This window comes from Necator americanus, chromosome II, assembly GCF_031761385.1.
Source record: "Necator americanus strain Aroian chromosome II, whole genome shotgun sequence".
NCBI lineage: Eukaryota > Metazoa > Nematoda > Chromadorea > Rhabditida > Ancylostomatidae > Necator > Necator americanus.
In genome coordinates, this window is record NC_087372.1 from 13,157,455 (window position 1) to 13,180,190 (window position 22,736).

At 40.6% G+C, this 22,736-nt stretch overlaps 2 protein-coding genes across 4 annotated transcripts; one reads left to right on the forward strand and one right to left on the reverse strand.

The window, feature by feature from the left end:
- Nucleotides 1-438: 438 nt before the first annotated feature.
- On the forward strand, nt 439-11,097 carry RB195_017687 (uncharacterized protein; the record flags this gene model as incomplete). 3 transcript variants are annotated; one of them, XM_064184788.1, is made up of 16 exons in its annotated part: nt 439-496; nt 2,270-2,342; nt 2,395-2,524; nt 2,601-2,679; nt 2,736-2,835; nt 2,886-3,021; nt 3,168-3,394; nt 4,573-4,701; nt 4,797-4,945; nt 7,145-7,158; nt 7,681-7,758; nt 9,021-9,164; nt 9,280-9,330; nt 9,390-9,512; nt 9,634-9,755; nt 11,034-11,097. In XM_064184788.1, the coding sequence occupies 16 exons, from the start codon at nt 439-441 to the stop codon at nt 11,095-11,097; spliced, it is 1,677 nt and encodes a 558-aa protein (XP_064040668.1). The 3 variants fall into 3 exon arrangements, with proteins under 3 accessions (XP_064040668.1, XP_013301694.2, XP_064040669.1); XM_013446240.2 differs by lacking the exons at nt 7,145-7,158; nt 7,681-7,758; nt 9,021-9,164; ... (2 more) ...; nt 9,634-9,755; nt 11,034-11,097 and having other exon boundaries at nt 4,797-5,025; XM_064184787.1 differs by lacking the exons at nt 439-496; nt 2,270-2,342; nt 2,395-2,524; ... (5 more) ...; nt 4,797-4,945; nt 7,145-7,158.
- A 267-nt stretch (nt 11,098-11,364) lies between these two features.
- RB195_017688 (uncharacterized protein) lies at nt 11,365-21,202 on the reverse strand (the record flags this gene model as incomplete). The annotated part of the gene is made up of 14 exons (XM_013446238.2): nt 11,365-11,544; nt 11,603-11,747; nt 11,861-11,954; nt 12,147-12,290; nt 12,987-13,097; nt 13,149-13,354; nt 15,021-15,112; nt 15,573-15,697; nt 15,778-15,923; nt 15,983-16,108; nt 17,762-17,881; nt 18,743-18,885; nt 18,965-19,092; nt 21,058-21,202. 14 exons carry the CDS (start codon nt 21,200-21,202, stop codon nt 11,365-11,367), a joined length of 1,905 nt encoding a protein of 634 aa, XP_013301692.2.
- Nucleotides 21,203-22,736: the final 1,534 nt, after the last annotated feature.

A 22,736-nucleotide genomic window follows, 5' to 3' on the forward strand; every position in this document is an offset into this window, starting at 1 on the left:
TGGACTTCGAGTAGTCTCTCTAGTGGTAGACCGTTTACTCACAACTGCCAGAACACTTTGTGCTTCTTCAGGCACCTTTATCATCTTTAAGCTTATCTTTATCTTTAAGTTAGGTACAAGCTTTATGACTAACTTATAGATTGAAAAGAAAAATCACTGAGAGCGTCTTTCAATAATGCTTAGATTTTTGCACTTAAGGATATTATTGATGTCTATGTCAAACATATACCGCTATTGTTGCTATTCTCATTGAGAATAAATCTCATTATTGAAAATCTTTGCTACTTTTTTGTAAAGGTTGTGTACCCAAACCTACTTCTTGTACCTCGCTGTTTATGTGCTGACTTCGAGGTTTGTTATGTTGGTGAGATTCATTTCTTGTAAGGTGTGAGCATACAATTTGGAGCTAGCAAGAAGGGTGTGAGTTGGTTCAAATTAATGGATCTTGTGCAGACAATTCTCAATTTTGAGACTGCAGCTGGATGGAAGAAGAAGGGTGAGCAAATTCTTACGTGAAAATTAATAAAACTAGAGTCGCAGTATAGACACCAGTCGTTTAAATTATTTTCGAGTGGAATTTTGATCTGTCTACGTCACCTATGTCCTATTTCAGATTTGATCATATTTGATAACGTTATCATCTAATCAGAATAAGATTAGAAACTTTGCTTCAGAATACCAGCGGAACAATGGAAATTCTTCATCCCCACTGTTTTGCTGGTATTTTGAAGCAAAAAGTGGTAGGTCAAGTTCAAATTTGATACTTACTTTACAGTGTTCACAACTCTGTAAGACAAATTTCTTCAAAATTCCATGGGTAAACATGGAAGTTCGTATCAGATGGTTTGTTTGCTTGGTTCGCTTTGGGGTAAGGTGTGGTTGTGGGGGTTGGGAAACTTTACCACGCTCTTACTTCTGGAAACAAATGACTAAGTTAGTCGGACCCTAAAATCTAAAGGCTAATTCTAATTTTCTAAGACTCTTAGAAGATCTGCCACATGTAGGCTAAAGCTACTAAGAGAAAAAACGGAGATAGAGCTTCCAGAAATAAAAACGCAATTGTGTGTCGTTCTCATCCCAATTAAATTTTCCCTTCGCTCTGTATTTCCCCTTAGGATCGATCAGATCCAAGATCATCGCAGTTGACTTTCAATTTATGAAAAGGATAAAGCCTGGATCATCAAACTGCTTGGATTTCGCCAATGCATGGCTGCAATTAGAAATCGTTGAGCTTTATGAATCCGTGTTAGCCTTTGTAATGAATGACTTGCAGGTTTCACTTGATGTATCAAGTCGGCGTTCTTATCCCCATATAAGTCTGTTCCCAATTTAGACTCTGAATAGATGAAACGCTTATTTGGCTCTAGGGCGGTTTTGATCGTATTTCGGTCGTAGAGCCGCAGTCAAGCCTCTTACCGACTGCACTAAACCTACCATATCAATTGATAACTTCACAAAATACTTAACGAAGGTAAGGCGAATAAGTGGGTTTTGCGCCTAATGAAAGAAAGAACTGAGGAATAATGTAGGAATTTTGAATTTTCAGGAAATCAGTTTAGTTAGTATCTAGTTGTTTAAAATCATCAAAGATCAAAAAGTTATTGAGTTGTTTGTAAAATGTACCTGGAAATGTGGCCTTCATAAGGTGAATCTTATCTATTGTTTTATATTATAGTTGCGCTACTCTAGCTCGTGTTTGGACAACGCGGACTCTCAGAGAAATACTGAATGTAAATTTAGTTGAGACTACCCTGACTAACTTCATGAATATTCAAGTTTTGTTCTTGTTCGGTGTTATTTATGTTCTTTGAGATGGAAGAAAGGTTTCGTGGTACTACTTTTTACTGTCATAATTAAAATAATTGACAACTGACACTTACATTAGTGGACGCTTTTGAGACCTTTCAGCGAGTGTTAGTGAATGTACCAAAAAGTACAGTAAGTGTTGGATGTGGAAGTGTTTTTGTGGAGATTGATATAGATTAACAACTACAAGAAGATAAGAGAATTGTGAAAAAAGAGTTATCGTGTGTGATATGGTTAGTGTAGGAATGAGCAATCCATCATCCTTTGACTCTTTGGAGTTGAAGCAGGTTCGGATGTTGATGTCGATGTCTATGCTAGCTCCAGAGGTTTAATTTCCTTCACCAGCTGCAATAAATTGCTATAACAGCTCTTAGTAATGTTTTTTTTAAAGGAAATTATCCGCACGTGCTCCTGTTTTTCTTGTACAGGTGCATCCGTTTTTATGTTGCAGCTTTTGGTTTAGATTCGTTATGTAGCAAGAGATGTACTAAAGGCTGGGAACAAACTTCTCCAGGGCGCTCGATTGATGCTGACAGGTATGGCTTGGAGACGTCTTTGTGTTGCCTGCGATTTTTCCATATATTACAGTATCGATGTCGCCGACTCGACGGTGACCATTGCAAGCACGCTTACAGATTCCCGAGACGCCAAATTGCGAGATAAAATAGCGTTCGTTCGTGCTATTGCCAAAAGACAGGATATTATTTTTTGTGATGCTGTAAGTTTAACGACATTTTGTATCGGGTCAGTAAACTACGTGGTGAACGTTGGTATGAAACGTAGCCTTTGCGCAGGTAAACTCAAAAACAAAAGAGGAAGCCTGGAGAGAAGTGGCGAAAGAAGTTGAGGATCTAGGTCTGAAGTCTTTTGCGGGTAAATTATTACACCTTCTAAATTCCTTTTTAGATGTCAGTCGTTTCTACTTTAAGGAAAAACATGGATGAGGATGCGAGATCATGATTGGCAGTACGTGCGTCGACATGCCCTTGCCCGTAGCGAGAACAGCCATAAACCTTCTGGAAAATTGGGGTCTGTCATTACAAGCTGTAAATTTTCGAACAATATTTTCGTTTTTCTAGGGAGTTGGATCAGCTGGTTTTGGGTATTGTAAACAAATACAATGTTCGGTTGTCGACCGACTATCACGTGGAACAAATGCTGTTCGACATGATAACTGAAGATTCCGAACTTGTAGAAGTGAACACCCATCCACAGGTATATAAATATAATAATGTCATTTGGTGTGTTGCATGGTTTCAATTGTTGGAATGTGACACAGTTGTCATTAAAACGTCCTTCCCTCATTTGATGTATTTTTCTAACGGTGATTTGATTGTTTAAGCTTTGGGAAATGCTTTTAGCATGAAATAAAAGTGGAACCTCCACCTTCGACGGGTTCAGAGGCATCAGTTGCCTCTCTTGTGGTGTCTCCACTCTCTCAGCTGGTCGCATTACCTCCCTCATCAACAGTTGTAGCTCAGCCACTTAGACCAGATGCTCCACAAAACAGTTGCCCTAACACTACTCTGAAGAACAAAGCCGTGGAAGCATGCATGGTTCTTCCCACAACAGGGGATTCAACGGAAAGGTTAGATCCAGCTCTTCAAGGTTCTTCGATTATGCTAGAATATCTTTTATCTTGTTTTATACCGCTTCTCCATTGCGTAAGGTTGGGTTGCTACGTTTACGATGGCCAATTTTTTTTTACCTAAGGCTGCCCGCAGAGTTCACAGCCGCGCGGGCAGCGCCGCCCGCTCGGCCGGCTGTTTAGTGATTATTGACGCGCGCGATTGGGGACGCTCAATAACCATTAAGTGCAGACCCGTGCAGGCGGCGCCGCCCGCGCGGCTGTGAACTCTGCGGGCAGCCTAACGGTAGAAGTTATTGCATTTTCTCATGGTCTTACATTCTGTGGCTTCTAATGCAATGGTTTAGAAAGTCATTTGTTGCAATTTTAGTTGCGCAGATATTTCATAATTAAGTTAGTATTCTTCTGCATTTATGGTCCTGTCAAAGTCATGCATTATTTTTTATCTCATGTGAAGCACCAGCTACTTATTTTCACTGATATAAGCTCTTCTCTGTTTGAGTTCCGTAAGTTCCCTTACCTCTTCTCAGAACCTGTAATATTTGTGTGCAAACAATTAATCTCAGTTATCATGTCGTCAGCTTAATTAATTCTGTTTATGAGAGCACAAAATCTATGAAACGTAGTTGCTACCTTACTCCAATTGTGCTTGGAATGGGCTGGGATTTCCTAAAGCTTCTTTGTAGTTATTTACAACCGCTGCTTTATTCAAATTGGAAAGGGTAAAAATGTGTAAGAACTTAAGGCTTCTCCCACAAATTTATCCTCTATTTGTAGGAGTTGAAGTTAGCTTCTGCGCTACGAAAACTTAGTCTCTATTCTTCTCCCAGTCTAGAGTAACGAATAAGAAGAATTCCAAAGATTTACACATATTAACATTGCTTCCTATTTGTTTTCTATAAAAAATATCCAACGATGACATTAAAAACAACTTATCAAATCGACAATGTTGGGATCTCTCCAAGATTAAGTATGGATATGAGTGTAAGTCACGAACGCGCGAGTTCCCTTTTCTTATCAAAAAAGCGTGTGAAACAGCCTTTCATGTGTTCATCTCCTAAAAGTGCGCAGCTTTACAATTCATAAAGGCCCACGTTTCCACTGCATACAGATATTTAATTTTTTGTTAACTTCCAGACCATAATTATTTAGTTTGTGCAACAATCATAGATGTTCAGCTCATTAACTCACGAATGCGAGTCTACCAAAAGACTAGCTCTCAACGGTGTGCCAATCTCTCCTGCTGAAAATGTATGTTGTTCACCACATGTCGCAATCAAACGTCCAAGGACAGCGGAACAGAGCAGGTAGATACTTTAAGAGGTGTACCTTCGAATAAAATAAAATGTTGAGTGCGCTTAACCACCCGATGACTCACTGAAAGTAACATCGAACATTGCAGTGGAACAGAATGCAATATCGATGAGAATACTACATTTATTCGCAAGAAAAGAGAGCTAGAATTGAGGAAAATGGAGCTGGAAAATGAGAAGCTGGAAAGGGAAATTCAATCTTTAATAAATCAAGAGAAGAGAGCAAAAGAGTTGCACAGTATAGAACTAAGACGCCTCCGACTGCAGATGGTGATGATGGGGGCGGATCTTTTGCAAGAACCGCAGCGAGAGGAATAGATGCTGCTCTAGTCACTGTGAGCAGTTGCTGTCAACTTGCTATTCTCTCACGTTTCATTAACTTGTAATTTATTTCTCATCATACGTTTAACCTCCCTACTGCAAATACTATAGTGTGCGTGTAATTTGTTTATGCCCAATCGATGACGATTCACCACTGTTTGTTTATGTACTGTCATTGATCTGTCTGTGATACTCATTGGTTATATCGTGCTGTCGCTTGTAAAGTAATAATGTACATAGGAGTTCACTTCTTTTTGACAAATCTTTGTCCTACTCATATTATGTCCATATCTCTCATCCCGTATTCAATTTCACGTGTTGGTTGTGATAAGATTTCATGAGTCATTATCTTGTTTCTGTCTGACTCAGTTAAACGATGTTCCAGTTTTGTTCTTTGTAGTTACCAGTCTGCTTTAAGCGGTAGTGGCTACCTTCACGGAGTTTTCTTCCTAGAGAGAGTCACCCTGATCGTTGACTATGTGTCTCAATATTAAAGTTTAATGAACATCTGATTGTAACAAAGGATATTGTTGCACTACGTCGTAGCTCAGGGCGATGCAATATTTCTTGCATTTTTAAATTGAAGAGGAGTGGTTCGCTCGCAGAACATTAACCAGAAACCTTAGTGTGTGCTTTTTTTTTTGAATCATTATGCTCGTTTTTGGCTGCGTTCTTTCTCCTCATTCCCATGCATAATCGCAAGGTGTATTGACAATGACTGCTGGTGCCTGGGGAAGTTTTTTTTTTCTCTCAATGGAGGTGTGCTTTTTGGAATTTCTCTTTCTATTACCTTTCCGAACCACTCGGTCCTCACCTTTGGCTTTTGGCTAAAATAACGACTGATTTCTGCAATGTGTCTGGACTTCTTAATAAGAATATAATAGAATATCATGTGGTGAAAGAGTGTTGACATATGCTGTCTTTTACAGCGAAGGTGTCGGGTAGTACCAGATGTGAGAGGCGGAGCTGTTATAAAAATGACCCATGATGTGTCCACTTGCGTTCGCACATTCATATAGAGGATCTCGTATTTAGGATATATAATATTTCGTGGATTATTTTTGCAGTGTTGTGCTACTTTACATGTCGTATGCTTCATTATTCCGATCAACGAAGGTTGTGCAAAAAGGCGGTTATTAGTTATAGTTCATTTTGGATTAATTTATCAACGTTGGGTGCGATGATAGTAAGTGATCGAATCTGACATCCCTGGCAAGCACTCGTCTTGTTCATCACAAGCGCAGCGCGCACCATGGGTAGCTACGAGCTCAACGTTATAGATGGGCTGCGACTGAGATGAAAAAAAACTGATGATGAGGAGGTAGATAGAAGGAATCGACGTTGGCGATATGTATATTAAACTCACCAGCAAAAACGTGACAACTGGCATTTATTAGATGGATTCTATGAACGCAATCATTTATTGTATATGCTATGAATCGAAATTGCATTGCGATCGCGTTGTAGTGAATGTTACAATCGTCGTGCGTGAAAGACTTTTCCTATTCAAGAAAGACGAAAGGGCATCGTACGCGGAATTTACGCCATACGGCGCTTTTCGATATGCAGTATATGCAGAACAGCCACTATCGTATAGTTACATCGTAGCATGTGATCTGTTGCACTGTCACTTTCGCTCATGAATGAACCGAAAGCTTTAGAAAAACAAGCCTTCTACATATTATTTTTCTCATCACATTAGCTTGGTAGTATTTTTTTTACTACTCATAAATTATAAATGTGTGCAAGTCTTTCTAATTTATAATGTCACTCCTGCTGCATCACAGTCGGATCAAAACGACCTGAAGCTCAGTGCAGTCGCTTAAACGGCTGAAACAGCGCGGTAGAGCAAGTTGATGAGATCAAAGTGGGACTCTCGCTCGTTTCACTCATTTTTTTAAATCAAACTGAAGTTAGAGTCGGTTCCATCTCGATCATAACCGCTCGTCCAACCGCGCCATTTCGAGCTTAAAAATGCTCAGGATGATATTCGATCACGCGGTATCCTGTTCATCGAAGGTTTCACTTCATTGAGTCGTACACCAATTTTTAGAATCTTGCGACTGACCGAACGTTCTCGTATATTGGAACTTGTGATCAGTCGTGACAAGTTTAGATAGTGTTTTGGAAGTGAGTTGTTATATCTACCCGTGTATCATTCCACCCAAAGCTGTGTACCGTATCATATGCTTCTTTTTGCACATCATCTAACCACAAAATTTTGGTAGAAACAACAGACTTTCTTTATTATTCGTTCATCGTTGCTGCTACGCTCGATTTCTCTAGTTTTTATGTGCGAAACAAACGAATACTCGTCACGACCGCTTTTGATATTGTATAAAGTGCTGCATGCGACTTCTGATTACTGATTTGGAGAGCAGCAGTTCATGTTCATTTCTTTGCCTATCGTTGTAGTATTTTCACATTTTTCAACAGTTAGACTTCCGAGCATAGATGCGATAGTCGGAGCCGGTGCTCCCAGCCCTACACTTTTTGAGGATTGGCGAAAGGATCCCATTCACTTTTGGACAGTTGGCGAAGGGATCCTCACTGCACTTCATGAGCTGGACTCGCTTCACCTGAGGAGGTTCCGGCTCCCCCCTATCGCACCTATGCTTCCGAGGCGTGTTTTTTGAACTTTCAAATACTTAGATGGAAGCAGCACGAGCTAACGCGGATTGGAGTTTCTTGAAAAAGAAACCATTCGGCTTTCTAATGGCAGGACAGACAGTGAGTGTTTTCTAACGAACATTTAAAAGCACGCAGTTCTATGTAATTCTGGAGCAACCATAGTGGAAGGATAAAGTTTTGAAATTTTCGAGCACGTGCACAGTGATGTGCGGGCGCTAGCCGATGTATAGCGGGGTCAAAACGACATGAAGCATGGGGCAATTGCGTACGCGGCTTCTCTCTAGGCGCTGCGGTGGAGCGTAGCGGTTAGAAGCATACTAAGACCCTTGCTGGCACCATCCATCGCTGTATTTCGCGATTATCCCACTTCGGTTCTAACTGCTGCCTCGACCGCGTCGTTTTGAGCGCGTTCGCAAATGCCGTGTTTTATGTCGTTTTGACCCGACTTTATCAAGTGTTTTTGTTTTCTCCCACAAGTCTGGTGCCTATTTGTCGAACTCGGATGAAAGGCTTGGTTGGCGCCAGGACAGAATCGTACCTCCGATCAATCTTCGAGCAGCCTCAGCGGATCCTGTTACCGACTGCGAATGCCGGTATGTGTACTATCGTATGGGGCGGGGCGACGCGACTGTGTGAGTGCGTAAACCCCATGCGATGGTACATATTGTAGGGTCAAAACGACATTAAAGGCATCATCCCACAAATCTGAGGTGGTACAGATTTTCAGGTGGAGTATTCGTATACGGGATCGTAGATTATGGAGAGAAGGATGATCCCGTCCATTTATTCTTAATTGCCGTAAAAAAACGATACGGAAGATACGGTTTCGGGCGTTCCGGCGCTCTATTTTTTACAAGGAGTTCGATTGGAGCGCGCCAGCCTTGTGCACGCGCCGCATCTTCCTGACCGTTTTCTATGGCAATTAGGAAGAAATGGACGGAATCACCCCCCTCTCCATAATCTACTATCCCGTATACGAATGCTCCACCTGAAATCCGTACCACCCCAGTTTCGTGGAGTGATGCCTTTAAGCATCGGTGCAGTTGCGTAAGCGGCTGCGCTCGAAGTGGCGCGATGAAGAAAGCGGTTGAAATCAAGGAGGGACATCATCGCGAACACAGCGAGGAATTGGTAAGGATAGGATCATAGTAAGGATCCTCTCTCAATTCTAATCGCTACGCTACACAGCACGGCTTCGAGCGCAACCGCTTACGGAATTGCACAGTGCTTCACGTCGTTTTGGATCTACTATATACCGGCATATATTGATTATTAACTGACTTTATTATTATGTTATGTACGACTGCTGCTAGCAAGATTATGTTAAATTTATGTTAGTTTTTTTAGGGAGTAACTTTCAGGTCGTTAGCTTATTTATTGTTGTTGTCGTCATATTCGCACCATTCATCTTCGAAGGCGTTTCATTTGTCACTGGTTGCGCACTCACTTTACTATTCTGTTCTTCGGTATATAACTTGTTCCACATTATGGGTTGGAATAGGAAGGTAAGACTCTTTTTTTCAATTTTACTAAACTAGGTAGAAGTGAATCTTGTAGTGTTCTAACTATTCTATGAATAGGTAAATTTTATTGCTCATTTTGAAATCTTCAACTTATTAGGTGTTGCAACTTCCCGGTGGCATTAATCTTTTTGTACCATGTACTCTATGGGTGAGTTACTCTTGTTTGTTGCTGATAGTGCGAATTATTTCTGTTAATTCATTTTCAAGGTATTCGGTTCATCGGTGATATTCTTTTTCCTTTTTACGTTCGGTACCCTGATCTGCTTAGTGGGTTTCTTCGATTCGTTCCGGTTCACAGTTCGCCTTATTATAACCTACTTCTTCCTTTCCGTAAGTTGATCGTTGCTGCTTATATAATACTTGAAGACTAAATCACTTCTCATTTTCCTAATAGCCGTTCGGCATCTGGTACATTTGCAGCTTTGACTTTGTGAAAGAGACCTCTTTTTAGTTAGCGTCCGCCTTGCAAGCATTTATTTGCCTTCGTCTTGGTGTGTTGTTATTCCGAGCAGCACCGAACAGTCAACTGTTAGCCCTAACTACTGTAATTATAGATGGTGATAAGACTTCAAGGTCAGTTGTCGACATAATTATTTGCTCCGAATTAGATTCTGGCCGTTCGTATTAATTGCCAAAAGACTCAGATTGAGACCATGCTAAGAGGGTATATCGAAAAGTGTAAAATGACCGAAATGACTTGGTGAAGTGATCTACTCTAAAGATTTTTTAGGCGGCTGTACATAAAGCTTAGGTCGATAACCCAATAAGGCCTTTTTGTGCGAAAAAAAAATAACTTGCTCATAACGAAGTAGGAAATACATCATCACTACATACGTGCTTCGTATTTGGTCTATGTTTGTATTCTCATTTTAAGTCGTCTCCAGAAAATTCGGAATTATTTTTCGAGTTGCAGATGTTCTCTTTTCTTGCATTGATTGCAGTATCGTTCATTGTCAATTACGCACAGACAACTGTGACTGTGGACCGTTGTCATAACGGTTTCGTTCTCTTCTTTCCATATAAAAGAAACTTGAACTCTTATTAGGTAGTATCTTCGGAACACACAATGTGCATATCACAGCAACGTTTCTTTGTAGTTCTGAAACTAAGTGAAAATATTAATTTCAAGCAGTGAAAATAAGAATCCGCAGGACTGCTGCTAGCTTGGTGCCTATAACAAATAAGAATGAACAAAAAAAATGAATATCAATCAAAATCTCGCCAAGAATAAAAGCTATTTAAAAATGAAGCAGAAATGAATACTTTTTCGCTGTGCGATTTCGCATTGAGAATGACAGTCATCTTCGGCATATATAATATAATTCACCATACCTTGCTTTAGGGCATTGTCAACTTGAGATGCACGGGAATGCTGAGTAGGCGCTAGGATTGTTACTTCGAAAAATTGATCAACTCGTTCAAAGTTATAAAGAATAGAACATAACATAAATATCAAAAGCCGAAGCTTTCTTTCTTTTTGGAAGTCATCATTTTTTTATTCATAATTTTCTTTCACTAGATTCACCACAATTGTTAGTTAGTTTTTTCTAACATTTTGGCCAATTCGTAGAAATCCTGTTTTTGATGTGAATAGCGTGGATGTTTTTAAAATTTTAAAATGTACGTCGTATGAATGCGACTAGATATTTGCGCGAACTATAATACAGTTGAATCCGATAACATTAACTATAGTTCGTTTTACAAATAACTTAGCAGAGAAGAATAAAAAAGAAAACTCATGATTTATGCATCAAGTTTCTTTTTAAGTTACGAAATTTTGTATTACACTATCGTGTGTAGATGTAGCTACATTTCGGCTATTCTTTCTTCGCACTTATCCTTCATTTCCAGAATGGAAGGATCAGCACCACAGTTCAGCCCTGCAACGACGCCTTCTGGCACAAATCCAGTCTAGCCAGCTAAAGCTAGTAACTACTACAAAAACAACCTCTACTTGCCATACACCATCTCTTTTTACGCATATCATACCTATTCTTCTCATGATGCATTCACCTCTTTTATATCTCTTACTTATTGAGCCAACTATTTTATTCTTTAAGTTGTGATGCTTTCAAGTTCATAATTCTTTCCATTTTGCATAGTAATTTTTGTATTGATGTTTTGTTGTATGTTATTACTTGAGTGATTCGGTATTATATTATTTGCTTTTAGTTTTAATAATTTACATTCTGCCCATCAAAGTTAATTCCGTGTCGGATCGTTCTTCGGGGGACGACAGAGCAGGCGGTTGTCCATGCGCACACAGGGCTGTGGAGGAAAAGTATCTTCCTAACTTCAATTCAATGTCATGGAAGTGAGGAAGTGTTTCGCGATGTCCTGTCGATATGTAAGATATCTTGTTCTAAATCAGAAGCGCTGAAAATTACTGCCGTCTTGGATGAATAAGGTGTTGAAGAAACCTCTTTAAGGAGCTCATATAAATTCCTTTCATCTTCGACATCGATGCTGCTTGTAGCTTCATCCAATACCGCTACTTTTGGACTGTGAAACAATACCCTGGCGAATGAAAGACGTTGTTGTTCACCAGGAGAGAGGGTGTCCTGCCTGAAATTTGTATTCGGTGGGCGGTAAACCTGTGCTTTTTACTTATTAGTAGATAATAAACAAGCAAAACGTATTAAAATAAATAATGAATGGTTGGTACCGTAGCAACTCACCACTCGAAGTCAACATCCATGTCTAAACCGCCGCAGGTTTCGATTAGTGAAGTTAACCGCAGATCGCAAAGAATTTGCACTAATCTCCTTGACTCTGAAAAATGATTTCGTCGAATTGAGTGAGAACATTCCGGAAACACTTTTCGTTCACTCTCACTCTCATGCAAAACGAAGTTTTGGTATTGTAAATTGAGGAGGGAATAAGGTCAAATTCTTTCACTCTTCACATGAAGAAATACAAATATGTTCTTAAAGTGGAACTATTTTCCAATCGATGATTCACTACCTGCATCCTTCTCATCATCTATCGTGTACGCTGAAGTGTGTGGGAAGCACATTTGTTTTCGTAAACAAAGACGCCCCACAGGGAGATAAGGCCTTTGCGGTAGGAAGAAATAGGCACTTTCAGGCAGACAACGGCGAATCGTTCCTAGAAGGCCCATCGTTAATGAACAGAAACTTCCGAAACAAAGTGTTTCTTCAAAATCAGAAAAAAGAGCAATTCTACAGTCGGATGGAAATGACTTGAAGTTCGATGTAGTTACGGAAGCGGCTGTGCTCGATCGAGGTGGGACCGTCGTTAGATCCACTCAGCTCCGTACTCCCAGTCGGTCACACCCGTCAGTTCGAACGCTGTCTTGCTCGCTCGCTTACGCAACTGCACCCGGCTTCAGGTCGTTTCTACCCGACTATAAAGACTAATACTTCGGAACATAAATGTCATTGATTGGTGAGCAGCAACAAGTTGGGCATATCCGCCCAGAATATGCAAAGAAGTTTCCCGAAAAACTGCTATTAACTAGTAAGAAAGTTTGGTTTCCATCGACGGTTGAAGTGCATCTAATGATTTCCCAAATAGCTAAGTGCTTCTGTATCGTGTTCATCAGTGGCAGTCATGGAAAGTAGAAGAAGTAGGAAAATATTTTCAGAAATTTAGAAAAAGAAACAGATGACGAAGTTAAACTCCACAAATGTTTGTTTTTCTTAGCAGCTATGGAAATAAAAGGCTGCAGATAAGTCATGCCTCGATTTTCAGTTGATTCATCAGAAAATGACTTGTGGAGCCAAGTTTGGGAGGATCGTTTAAGTTCCCTCTGGAAAACGTTCGAAGCTTGGATGGATTTACCTGCTTTGCTGGGCCACAAATTCGCGAGTACTCGTAGAAGTGACGACTTTCCAGCTCCACTAGGTCCCGTTATGATCAGGTTTTTATTGACAGGAACGTCTACAGTCAAGTCTGAAATGACAACAAATCCTATTGGCTTCTACGTGCATTTTTCCATAACACATGAATACTCATCAGACACGAGGATATCATCATCGTCACAGGGCTTTCCGTAGGATAGTCCTCGCACGCTGAATGACAGATCAAATCCCGCGCTGTCATTATCGAATAGGAAATCATCCTGAGTATTGTCGTTGTCGTCGAATTCTGTGAATCCTTCATTGTCGAGACCATCTTTCTCAGTTGTGCAGTTCACAATTTCAGAAACTCTGCAAGTAGAATGAGTGCATTATGTGTCATGTTGTTGTTTGTTTTTGTTTGTATGTTTTGTCTCGTCAAATCGTTTCATAAATGTGGAACTGTAACAGTGACTTTGATGTCAATACATGGAAAAGTTCCTGACAGGGTGCGGGACAAGAGGTACCCGTGAAAACCGGCTGACCGCTCTGTCCTCCCTTCGGCACCGCGCGCCTCCGCGTAATTACGGCTGCCGCTCCACCAGCTAGACATTCTTCACGACCGCCTGAGATCACCTACACCCCGCCTCCTTATTGCTCTAATCAACGCCGCGCGCGACGTTCGCGCCGCGACGAAGCGGTGGATAGTGCGAATTTTGAAGGGGGGAGGGATTGAAGAAGGAATTGCCGAGGCGAATTCTGATGTACGGATATAGTAAACTAAGCGCATATTATTGGGAATAAAGGAGAAGAATAAGTAAAAATTATTTCAAAAAGATGCTGCAGGGGAAAGAATAACACGCATATATTTTCAAACATCTCATAATTTAACACATTTCATGCCCTAAGTTTTCTATATAAACTAGCAGTGCATAAGTATGTGTTTGTCACGATGCCATTCAACGAATTCGTGTTCAACTTTCAACTGCGGCAGTTATAATAACAGCAACATTATGCGCTTATTACTTTGTATACATTCTTTAACTCCTTTCTACATTTTACCTTTTCAAAATTTTACATAGATATAATGTTTATGTATAGCAAGTATTGAAATATACCAATATTTGACATATTTCAATACTTGCTTGTACGTCTTATACAGTTTTATATAACAGACCTTTGTATGGTTCTTCAAACTTCTTTCGTTTTATCGCTCCATTTCTATCTATTCTCTGCATAAAATCAATATGACAGGTTAGCTGTATTAGTGGCGAACAGAGACCTTTGTATCTTCGAGATATACCTTTAGGTACAGTGTATGTCTGCGAGGCATTATTCGCGTCTCGTTAATCGTTGGATGCCAGTTTTACCCAGCTAGATAAACAAAAAGAAATCATTAGAGGGAAAAAAAGTAAAAAAAAGATAGCATAACACCGATCAGTGAGACATTTTTTGAAAGATATCTCGCATTCCCAGAAATGGATGAGTGTTTTCCACCTAACAAGTCGAGACAGGATAATTTCATTTTCACTCGCATTTCTAAATGGCATATCACTTATACAAACCTATTTCATTCTTCCTTTGTTTTATATTAAGTCACAAGCACACTTTATGTAGACCTTCAAACAACATCTAATACCAGGTACTTTCCTTTCCGTTCGACTTTAAAAGCGCATCATAAGAAAAGCGCGGCGGAAAAAAATCGTCGTAAGAGTGGCAGACGCGACGAAATGGGTGGGGAGGGTGGCGTGGGCGGGGCGTCTTGAAGACGTAGCACAAGAGGAGCAACCAGGCTACTGTAGCGATCATGACGGTATCAGGAGACGCGCGGTGCAATTAACGACGCTCATTAGCCTCCTGGATACGCGGCGGCACATCATACGGGTACCTCTTGACCGTTCCCCTTCGTGACATTCTAGAAAAGTGTGGTAATAAAGTAGCTAAATGTGCACAATTCTTGTATTTGTGTAACTGATTGAGGTAGGAGTTGAATTATTAATATTGTTGCGGGCCTTTCTCAGAAACGTTCAAAACAAACCTCAGCACATAACCTCCGAGTTCTCCGATGCTCAAAGCCAGGTCAGTGAGACGCGTGAAACTGTTGATCAAGTAAATGTAGTAGAAAGCGTTCTGAAGTGGTTGAGAGTGAAAAATGCTCAGTTCAATGATAAGGAGAGGAGTTTCTATACTCTGGGATAATGCTAGCACAAACCCTTGGAAACCCCCTAAGTTTTATGTTTTCTAGTTCCTGACATTCTAGAAAAGTGTGGTAAAAACTTACCTTAAAAACCTGGATTAGAACGAGGATATCTTGATTCACAGATAAAACAGTAGCCTCAAACCAATTCCCGTGGATGAAGAAGAAACGATGAATCCGGATTAGAGTCCGGATCCACCCACTACCCTTTATACATCGTCAGAAACCTTTGAAAGCTAAGTTATGTTAGCTGCTGCGTTCGTAAAACACAGAGGGTACTGCGCAGTATCCTATAACAGCGTCGGAAACAAAGATGCAAATTATTTGCACCCCGAAAACGCTTTTTTTCTTTACAGATTAGAAAAATCTACCAATAATCCTGGGAATGCTTACATTGCTGATTTTCTCGCCTAGCGAGGCGTCGTCAAGATCCGCATAAGTTTTGAAGATAAAGATTGGAAAGATTTGAATAGCGTAGGATAACACTCCGCCATAGTAGTTGAAAAAATACTGGAAAACTGCAACAAATCTCTTCTTCCTCCTTTTTTTCTGCGAACAAAGGTGTTAAAGTTTGTTAATTCTGAAACAGCGTGCTGACCTTGGGTAGGAAACTGCCAGAGAACAAATCTCAGCTGCCTGTTCCAAAGCACAGAAAATGCTTCATCACAAGACGCTTTCTCAAAATCTGCTGCTCGATAAAAAGCACTTTCTTCGGCATAGTTTCGTATTGAAACGTGCTTAAATCTGAACGAATCACGATCTCAAAATATGGACAGCTGGGCAGAAAACGTCCAGAAACCTACCGAAAATCACCTTCCGCTTTTTCTACCTTAGCTGCCCATTTTGTGACTGGTGAGATCATGATTCGATTAAGTATAGCTCCGACCACAAAATACCCGTAAATTATGCCAACACCAAATCCACCGGCTCTGGAAATAATTTGCTGTAGTTTCATTTCCATTTCTTCTATCACTTTACGGATGACTTGAGAACAGGAAAAAAGGTTTCCCAGAACGCAGAGTGTTTCCAGAAACAAGCTACAGTTACACGTAATTCTATGTTGTTTTGGATGTTTTTCTATGGGTATAAAGTCCAGATGTTTTATTATTGTAATTAAATTAATATAGTTGATTGATTTTAATCAGTTAAATTGTCTTCTGACTTCTTTCTCATCTTTATATATAAAGTTAGTGAAATGAGTGCATCTGTTTTCAAAAAACTTCTCAATTATTCGAAATTGCAGACTGCAAACGAGAACAGGATTTAGTTTGGATTATCGCTTTTTTCTCGAATTTCACTTCTAACTTGTCGTCATTTGATTTTTTCATTCCATTTCCAAACTCAACAAATTTTTTGGAAGTTAACGGACCGTGATTTCAAAAGAAGAATATAGGAGAAAAGCTGAAAGAAAAATCCCTTAAAGGTATCACCCCAAGAATCTGAGGTTGTACGGATTTCAGGTGGAGTATTCGCATACGGAATCGTAGGTTATAGAGAGGAAGGTGATTTCGTCCATTTCTTCCTAATTGCCGTAAAAAAAAACGGCCCGGAAGATACGGTTTCGAGCGTTCCGGCGAGCTATTTTCTACAACGAGTCCGATTGGAGCGCACCAGCCGTGTGCACGCGCCGCATCTTCCGGGCCGTTTTTTACGGCAATTAGCAAGAAATGGACGGAATCACCCACCTTTTCATAATCTACGATCCCGTATACCAATACTCCACCTGAAATCCGTACCACCCCAGATTTGTGGTATGTGGCCTTCAATAGTTGCTACTACTCGCTTCCGTGCTGACAACTATTCTCAGACGCTTACGCAGATTGCTTTGCAGGCGGCAAACGATTCTGGCTTGAGGTTGAGCGCGTAGTGGCCTAAGGGATTGGTCGACTCTGTGCATTTATCCTTTGTCTCTTAGTGAACCATGTTCTTAGAAGCACTTGGAACCTGACGATCTCCGTTAATAAACATATTTTTAAGGGTTTTTGAAGTCTAAATATTAGAGCAACGGATGTGCAGTGCCACTTTTATGTGCATTTTAAGCATTGGTTGGATTGATGCCAACATTCGTACCCAATTAGCTCGAAAAACTGCGCAAATGTTATGAAAAAACATTACTATCTATTTCAATCGTCATAACTTTGTGAGCAACTGCAACAATGTCTCGCAAGGACCTTCTTCTTTATTGCTATTGTTAATATTACTGTTGTTGTTGCTATTGCTATTACTGTTGTTGAACATTTCTGGCTGTAGACCTACTTTTTTCCAGGGTCACAAATTCAATGTACACTTCACAGTCAACTTTTTCTTCTCATTTTAATTTCCGGTAGTTTACAGGAAGTCAATGGCATCGACCTCATTTTTTCAGCAATTTTTTTGAATGTCGGTCTAAAAACAACAATTGTGCAATGAGCGCTAATCTCTGCACTGCATCTGGTTTGAGATTGACAGGGATCTGAAATGTTTGATGGAGTTACGGACATGTGCATTGAAATAAAATAATTAAATTTCGTCATCTTCATCTATTATTTCAATTAGAATATAATATTTGTTGGACATATCGTATTCAAAATTTCCGAACTTACGTTTGCCAGGTTTTGAATGTATAGTATCCAATCACAAAAGGTGCTACCAATAGCGATGGTGTTATCTTGGTTGCCAATAATCTGCATAATTTCTCTACATCCTGAGTTATACGTTGATCTCTGGAAGTGATCGATTTAGGAAGCAGAAATATCACAGGAGCGGTAGCCGTTCATTTTATAACAACTTTAAGCTTTTTAAAAGTAGAGTATGGTCAGAACTTTTGGTGTATAGTGCAACATTGCGTAAGCGGTCACGTACGAAGTGGCACGGTTTTCAGTCTCTCGCAGTCTCTGGCTGCAAACTTTACATTGTACATTTGTGTCAGGAGGGGTTATCTTGTAGTGCAACTTCGTAAGCGGTTGCTGTGAAAGTAGCGCGGTGGTACCTCCCTCAGTTCAGCTGTCCAACTGAAGCTATCATGGCTTCCAACACGAGCGCAACTGGTTGCGCAATGCCACCGCAAGTCAGGTCGTTTTGTCCCAACCGTATCGCGTATGGTGGGTGGCTCCAAGCCTTAAAGGCATCACCCCATGAATCTGGGGTGGTACGGATTTCAGGTGGGCAATGCCTATACGTAGATAATGGCCAGGAGGATGATTCCGTCCATTTCTTCCTAATTGCCGTAAAAAAACGGCCCGGAAGATGCGGCGCGTGCACAAGGCTGGCGCGCTCCAACTGAACTCGTTGTAGGAAATAGCGCGCCGAAACGCTCGAAGCCGCAACTTCCGGGTCGTTTTTTACGGCAATTAGGAAGAAATGGACGGAATCGCCCTTCTCTCCATAATGTACGACCCCGTGTAGGCATTGCCCACCTGAAATCCGTACCACCCTAGATTCGTGGGGTGATGTCTTTAAGAAGGAGCTAACGGTGGTCCTGGCGCAAAAATACCATTGATATGCGCAGATCCTTCGGAGTCACAACGAATGGTTGCGCAAAATTCTTGAGTTTTTGGTCGAATTCGATTCAAAATGACACTCACGGATTGTCGATCCCTTTGTCGTCTACACTGTTCAGAGTATAGTAAAGATTGTTACTAAAGTAGAGGTCATGAAGTGATTTAACCAAATTTGGACGGAAGCAAAGGTATAAACTCCATGAAAAGAACGCGATACCACCGAGTAACTGAATTATAGCCGACAATTATAGAAGTATTGAATATCTGAAGCGGAAGACGAAGTCTCCGGGATTGAAGATGACTGACCAAACATTGTCCTACGCATATGAGTGTGGCTAACGTGAAAGTGTGCCAGAATGCGGATTCATCCTTTTGAAGCAAGTTCTTGTAGAATCGACCCATCAAAGTACCAGATTTTTGGGCCATTATTTCATCTGGAATAGTGCTTTACAATTATGTTCTACACTTCACAATAAACTCTATAAAATAGTAAGTACATAAATCCTCCTCCGTTGTAAATATTTCTGTTTTCCCTCAAATTCTAAAAAACACTTTGGGAAATTCTAAGTGTTCTATTGTCTGAGTGTGGGCTGATGAGTGATCACTGCAGCCTGATCAGCTGTACTCGATCTGTATTGAGTTCGAAATTAAAGGCGTCACCACACGAATCTGAGGTGGTGCAGATTTCAGGTGGAGTATTCGTATACGAGATGGGAGACTACGGAGAGGAGGAGGGGGGGAGGATGATTCCGTCCATTTCTTCCTTATTGCAGTAAAAAAACGGCCCGGAAGATACGGCGCCGCACAAGGCTTGCGCGCTCCAGTCGAACTCCTTGTAGAAAGTAGTGCGCCAAAATGCCTGAAGCCTTTTTTACGGCAAAAAGGAAGAAATGGACGGAATCACCCCCCTCTCCGTAGTCTCCCATCCCGTATACGAATACTTCACCTAAAATCTGCACCACCTCAGATTCGTGGGGTGATGCCTTTAATCAGTCGATCGCACTCGCCGTCGCCCCACGCATAGTGTATGCCAAAATTGACGTAAGTATCGGTTTCAACGGCGCCGAAATATCAACCAAACATGATTGGATTTTGAGCTTTCGATGTTTAGTTTAATCTTGGACCTTGTTTTAAGCGGTCTATTCAAGTGAAAAATTCCAACACGAATATTCGTTCCTCAGTTGCCTCATAAATGCATTGCGTGTGACACACAGGAAGTCGTCCTCCATTTCCTCGTTCGGCTTCGTGGCGGCAACCTCATTTAAAGGCAGCATACCACGAATCTGGTGTGGTGAGGGAATCCACGGCGAAATCTAGAGATAGGGGTTAAGACTGCGGGATCAGGAGTGGTTCTGCCCACTTCTCCCTAATCGTCCTAAAAAAAAACTGCGTGGAAACCGCTCTAGTTCACGGGAACCTTAGAACCGTCCTCTATGTATAGGTTTCTGTTCCCTCAGTAACCTATTCACTGGTTTCACGTGAACAGACAGTGTAGGACCGCTGCGCAGCTGGATGCGCGCGTGCACAAGAGTGACGCGTTGCAAATGAAATCGTCGTGAAAAGCGGACGGAGACTTTGACGCCATTTTTTTATAACGATTAGGAAGAGATTTGTGAAACCACTAACGATCCCGCAATTTACAACCTTATCTCTAGCCTGTACAGCGGTTCCCCTCACTACGTCAGATTCGTGGTATGCTGCCTTTAAGCGCTAGTTGGTTGTTTCCCTCGTTATAGCAGGATCAGAACGACATGAAGAACGGTGCAAATGCGTACGCGACTTCTCTTGATGCGATGCGGTGGAACATAGCGGTTAGGAGCATACTGGGACCCTTGCTAGCACCATCCATCGCTGCAGTTTGCGTTGGTCCCACCTCGGTTCCGACTGCTGCCTCTACCGCACCGTTTCGAGCGCGTAGGCAAATGCACCGTGCTCAATGTCGCTTTGACCTGATTGTAGCTGTATAGGATTAGTGGCAAACTTTATATGAATGGCAGGCAGTAGAAATACAGAACATTTTCTAGAAATCCCGAAATCAGCTGTCTCAGCTCTATCAAGAAGGAGATTTTGATACAAAACGACTAAGGAATTTTAGGTTGAGCGGGACAGTAGCAAAGAAAGGAACGTATGAAAAAAAGATGTAGAAAATAACCGACAAAAATCATCATTTGAAATTTGTTGTTGGTATTGGTTTTAAACAATGTAAATAAACTATGAGAAAGACCTTCAGTACGGTGCTACATATGTAGTAGTAAGTAGTAAGTGATAGTTGTGGTAAATCTCCCCCTATTTATACCCATTTTTTTCATTAGCATCGCTGGTCCTTGACGGAATTGTGGTGCAATTTAGAAAAATATCTTTCGCTCTCCGTTTGGAATAATCATCCAGAAATTTCTTACTTGAAATAGCGGTCGCAAGTGTCAGGACGGTGAAGCAAAGCGTGTAACGAAGTTTCGAGTAGAGCAAAGGTGTTAGCTTGGCGAGATTCGCGATCACTTGCCATCCGAACCGGTAGTTCTTCTCAGTTCGACTGATCTTCCCCATAATTTGCAATTTCAGATGTGTTGGATCGACGTTGATGCGCTTACGGAAATTTACTGCATGTCGAACCGCTCTAAACATCCAGAATCGTTCCTATAGCATCTCTTAAGGTCCAATGCATAACGGACACGAACAAATGCAGCGTTAGCATACAATAGAGAAAATATGTTGCACGTGCTCAGCATAAATAATTTCCATTCCTTTATTTTGCGATTTATCTGGAATAACACATAAATATGTCCATAAATAGATGACATTCCGACATAGACATATAGTAGCAGAAATTGTGCACGCTTTACGTATAGTACGGTGCGAAGTGGTGACAGTGGTACTAAATCCTAATGATATATTCTGGAAGGAAAAGAGAAGATCACAGGATTATTTAGATTTTTGTAGAGAGAAATTGGATCGAGATAAGAGTTGCATATGTTTTCGATCGTATGAAATAACTGATAACATTTAAATAATAATTAATAATGCTAATAATTAAATGCTTGACAGCAATAATAATTGACTGCTGTTTGATTAATTATTACTGCTATCAAATGTTTATAGTGATTTCAAGCGAATCTATCTTTGACCAATGATTTCAAACGTAACTCCTGACGTTTTCAAGGAAATGCGCTGCAAGAATTTTGAATTAAGTTTATGATTAATAGCTGATGGACGATTGCAATTACCAAAACATTTTTCGGCCAACTTATGCACCATCGCGACCGTCCTAATTATGATGACGAGACCTACAGCTATTTGGAATTGCTGTGGATTGGCCAAATGTCCAAGACAAGGCGAGAATGATTATGACACCATCAGAGATGGAAATAAAGGAAATTCACCGCTAACTTTAGGGACCGAAACTCCCACGTAATGGAAAGCATTCAGTCAATGAAATCATCAGGTTTTTCTGTCTTTCTCCAAAAAAAACCTAAAACAGTGTCATTTTTCAACGACCATGAAAGGACTAAAATTTCTTTTTTTCTTCGATTCTAGCAATAAGACTGGTAATTTTAGATAAAATTAGTAAATTTTACATTCTTCTTTCTATTGTAAATATAATAAATAAATTTCTTCCAAGGATTTCTAATATACTATTATTATTGTTATTATTATAATCGTAGTGTTGTGTTTATTTAATTCCAAAAATAATTTCCAGGAATTTTTTTGAATAAATTTCCACCTATGTTGTATAAGAGTTATGCGACATATGTATAACTTAGCCCTACGCGAGACACACTCCTCGGTCACTACTGGCAGCGTAACGTTGCGGCGGCCGCAACGTACATATCGAGTTCTGCACGGATTGCGATGTGCAGCACTTTTGTTTACTCTGACGTGTTATTGTGCCTGCCGCCCTTTTGCGACACGCTTTCTGGTACGTTTCATCGGCCGCAACATTGAATACAGTCGAGAAGAACTTATCATTAACAACAATTCCTTAATATGGGAACAAAAATCGTATTAGATCTGGAATCGGATGATGGAGGTGATTGCGAATTGTTGCTATGTTTTTTTAGATCACCCGTTTTGAAAGGAATTG